Source organism: Chrysochloris asiatica, unplaced genomic scaffold (assembly GCF_000296735.1).
Source record: "Chrysochloris asiatica unplaced genomic scaffold, ChrAsi1.0 scaffold00103, whole genome shotgun sequence".
Lineage (NCBI taxonomy): Eukaryota > Metazoa > Chordata > Mammalia > Afrosoricida > Chrysochloridae > Chrysochloris > Chrysochloris asiatica.
In genome coordinates, this window is record NW_006408621.1 from 8,535,828 (window position 1) to 8,538,782 (window position 2,955).

General features: G+C 32.0%; 1 protein-coding gene across 1 annotated transcript in view; it reads right to left on the minus strand.

The window, feature by feature from the left end:
• Positions 1-2,955, minus strand: part of ROCK1 (Rho-associated, coiled-coil containing protein kinase 1) — a 221,691-nt gene that overhangs the window by 29,396 nt on the left and 189,340 nt on the right. The window contains exons 23-25 of the mRNA XM_006867285.1: positions 1,374-1,539; positions 491-584; positions 147-235 (exon numbers count right to left, since the gene is read on the minus strand). Of these exons, the coding sequence (XP_006867347.1) occupies positions 147-235; positions 491-584; positions 1,374-1,539 (349 nt within the window). The remainder of the gene's footprint in view (positions 1-146; positions 236-490; positions 585-1,373; positions 1,540-2,955) is intronic.

Sequence of the window (2,955 nt, forward strand, 5' to 3'; positions counted from 1 at the left end):
AAACCATTCAGGCATATATAATAATTTACATCTCCAAAGGCCACATTATGCAAGTCTGCCTCCTTTGAAGCATGACCTTTGAAACACTAGATACAATATATGATACTCATATACAAACACATGGAAAAGGTTCAGAATCTGTATACCTGTGTTTTAAGAGTTCGTTCTGTACTGATATTCTTTTCAAATGCAGCTTTAAGATTATTGATCTCTTCTTCCTTCTTCAATTTATATTCTGATTCAACAAATAATATAAAATGTTATTGTGTGCAGTATTTATTAAAAATTTTCTCTTCTAAATTAACAATGTTCTTAATCAAATGAATATTCACTACCTAGTAATGCTTAGTAATTTCATTACGATAATTCTAAAGGATACACAAATTATTTTATAAGTATAAAAAAAAACATAATAAAAATAGCTAATGATTTGTGGATTTATTTCTGAACTTGATTTAATATTATATGTAAAAGAAAAAATGTTATATACCTTCCTCTGCCTTCTTCATGTTTTCAGTTATCTCTTCATTTTCTTTTCTTAATAATTCAACATCTTTGGTTAGCATGCTGTTCGTTTCTTCTAGCTAAACAAAACAAGGATTTACAATAGTTTCTCAGTTATTCCTCATATGTAGTACATTATCTTTAAAATAATTATTTCAAATTTTCCATCAGTGAAGACAAGTACACTGCTTAACTATCTAAACTGTTTTCCAGTGTGTAGATGTGTTGTAGTTTTCTATGAAGTATACAGATTAGACCCTTGTCTGATATGTCATTACAAAAAAATTTTCTCACTCTGTGGGTTCCTTTTCTGCTCTTTTGGCAAAATCTTTTGATGCACACATTCTTGTTGTTGTTGTTAAGTGCCGTTAGTTGATTCTGACTCATAGTGACCCTGTACAGGGTTTCTGAGGAACAGCTACTGTTTGAACTACCGGCTTTGTGGTTCGTGGTCCTCGATGCACGTAAGTGTCTAACTTTAAGAGGTCCCAAATCACCTATTTTTTATTCTACTGTTTGTGTTTTTAGTAATGTTTGATAGTGTATTCATGTCATATGTTAGAGCCCTTAAGTTTGTCCCTGGACTACTGGTATGGTACTGTAGGAACATTTACTGTGTGTTGAGATAACACAAAATATGAATTTAAGTTAAGCACTCCTTCACATAAAATATAATAAAGCCAGAAAGAGAAAAAAAAAAATCATTAACAACTGTTTTGGATTATATAAACATGAGTATAGAATGACGTCATTCTCTATGCACACATATAAGGAAATACACATGCATACATACTCAATTTTAATACTTTGGGATGTGAATTATTTTTATTTAAATCAATTTTAGTTACATACCTGACTATCACACTTACCCGACTAACAGTGTGATCTTTATCTGTAATCTCTTGTCTGTTTCTTGAAGCAGCTTTCTTACTTTCTTGGGTCAATTCAAAATATTGTTCTTCCAGAAGTCCTCGAGCCAACTGCTCGGACTCAGCTTTTGTTTCTGCTAAATCCAACTGAGTAGCAAGAGTTTCTCTGCAAAAATTTTACCAGAAAAATGGATTTAAACACATTTACCTCGTTCTTTCAACTTAATCATATGTTTGAAAATACAGTAATCTTTAAACAATAAAAGAGAAATGTTATCTTACTTTCAAATAAACTCCCAAACCATTATGAATTTTCTATGATAGTGGACTCTTTAATTTCATTATCTTTATTGTATTTAACTAAGAAAAGGCAATAAAGCAATGGCAAGCAGTCTACTTTTGAGAAGGCATTTGTTAGAACTATGGCATGGAAGGCAGCATGGCACAGTGGGAAGGTCATTGGGCTATTTAAATCAAACCTGGATATTTATCCCCTCTTCTATCACCAACTAATTGAGTAGGGACACTGGGCAAGTTTCTTATTACTGGAAGCTAAATTTACTCAAATCTGTAAAATGAGAGGTTAAACTAAGTGATTTGTGAGATCCCTTCTAGCTCTGGAGTACAATAAGTTTGTAAGATGGACTAACATAGTGGCAGAAGCAATGGGTTCCAATGTAACAATTGTGAGGACGATGCAGGGCTGGGTAGTGTTTCATTCTGTTGTGTATATGGTCAACTATGAATTGGAACCAATTTGACAGCACCTAACATCCACTGAACTTGGACAGGTCTGGAAAGTCTTCTTGGAGTAACTGCATATGTGTTCATATATGTTTTGTAAGAGACAAATAGGAGTTGGATAAGCAAACAGAATATGGTATGAGGGAGGAAAGCCAGGAATGTAAGCAGAGTTAATAGCATACAGGCAAAAAGGGTCAGAGCATTTGCTTAGACTCATCTGAAAGTGAAAAGCAATGTAAATATAGTTGAAGTTAACCTCTTTTGTCAAAGAAAAAAACATTCAAAATGAGACCGTACTGTGCAAGTGAGATTAGCTACATGAATTTAAAAAGCAGTAAATTATGGTATACATGTTTTACAGTAATGTAAAAACAAAAAAGCTTAATCCACATAATTTTCATATAGATTAGGTCCATCTGGGATGAGGGCCACTGAATAAAATTTTTTAATGCAGTAAAAGCCTATTCCACTGGCATAAATGCATTTTTCGTTAATAATAAATCTAACACATGAGAATGTTTTTTAAAAAAATCAAATGCAAAAATATATCATGAAGAAAGTGCAAAGTCCTTGTAATATCAGCCCTCAAAAATTACCTCTGCTAAAATTTTCCATTTTCTCTCAATAATGCTGGATGTATATACCCTTTTGAATTTTCCTGTGCGTATAACTGATTACATACATACTTAAGATAGAAAATAAAATCAAGCTGTACATTCTTCACTGCAACTAAATTTTTTTCATTTAATAGTGTGCCAGACATCAAAGAAAATACCATTTTCTCATGCTACTACATATAAATTACCTCATTTATTTTTTCAGTTTTTTTTTTTTTTTT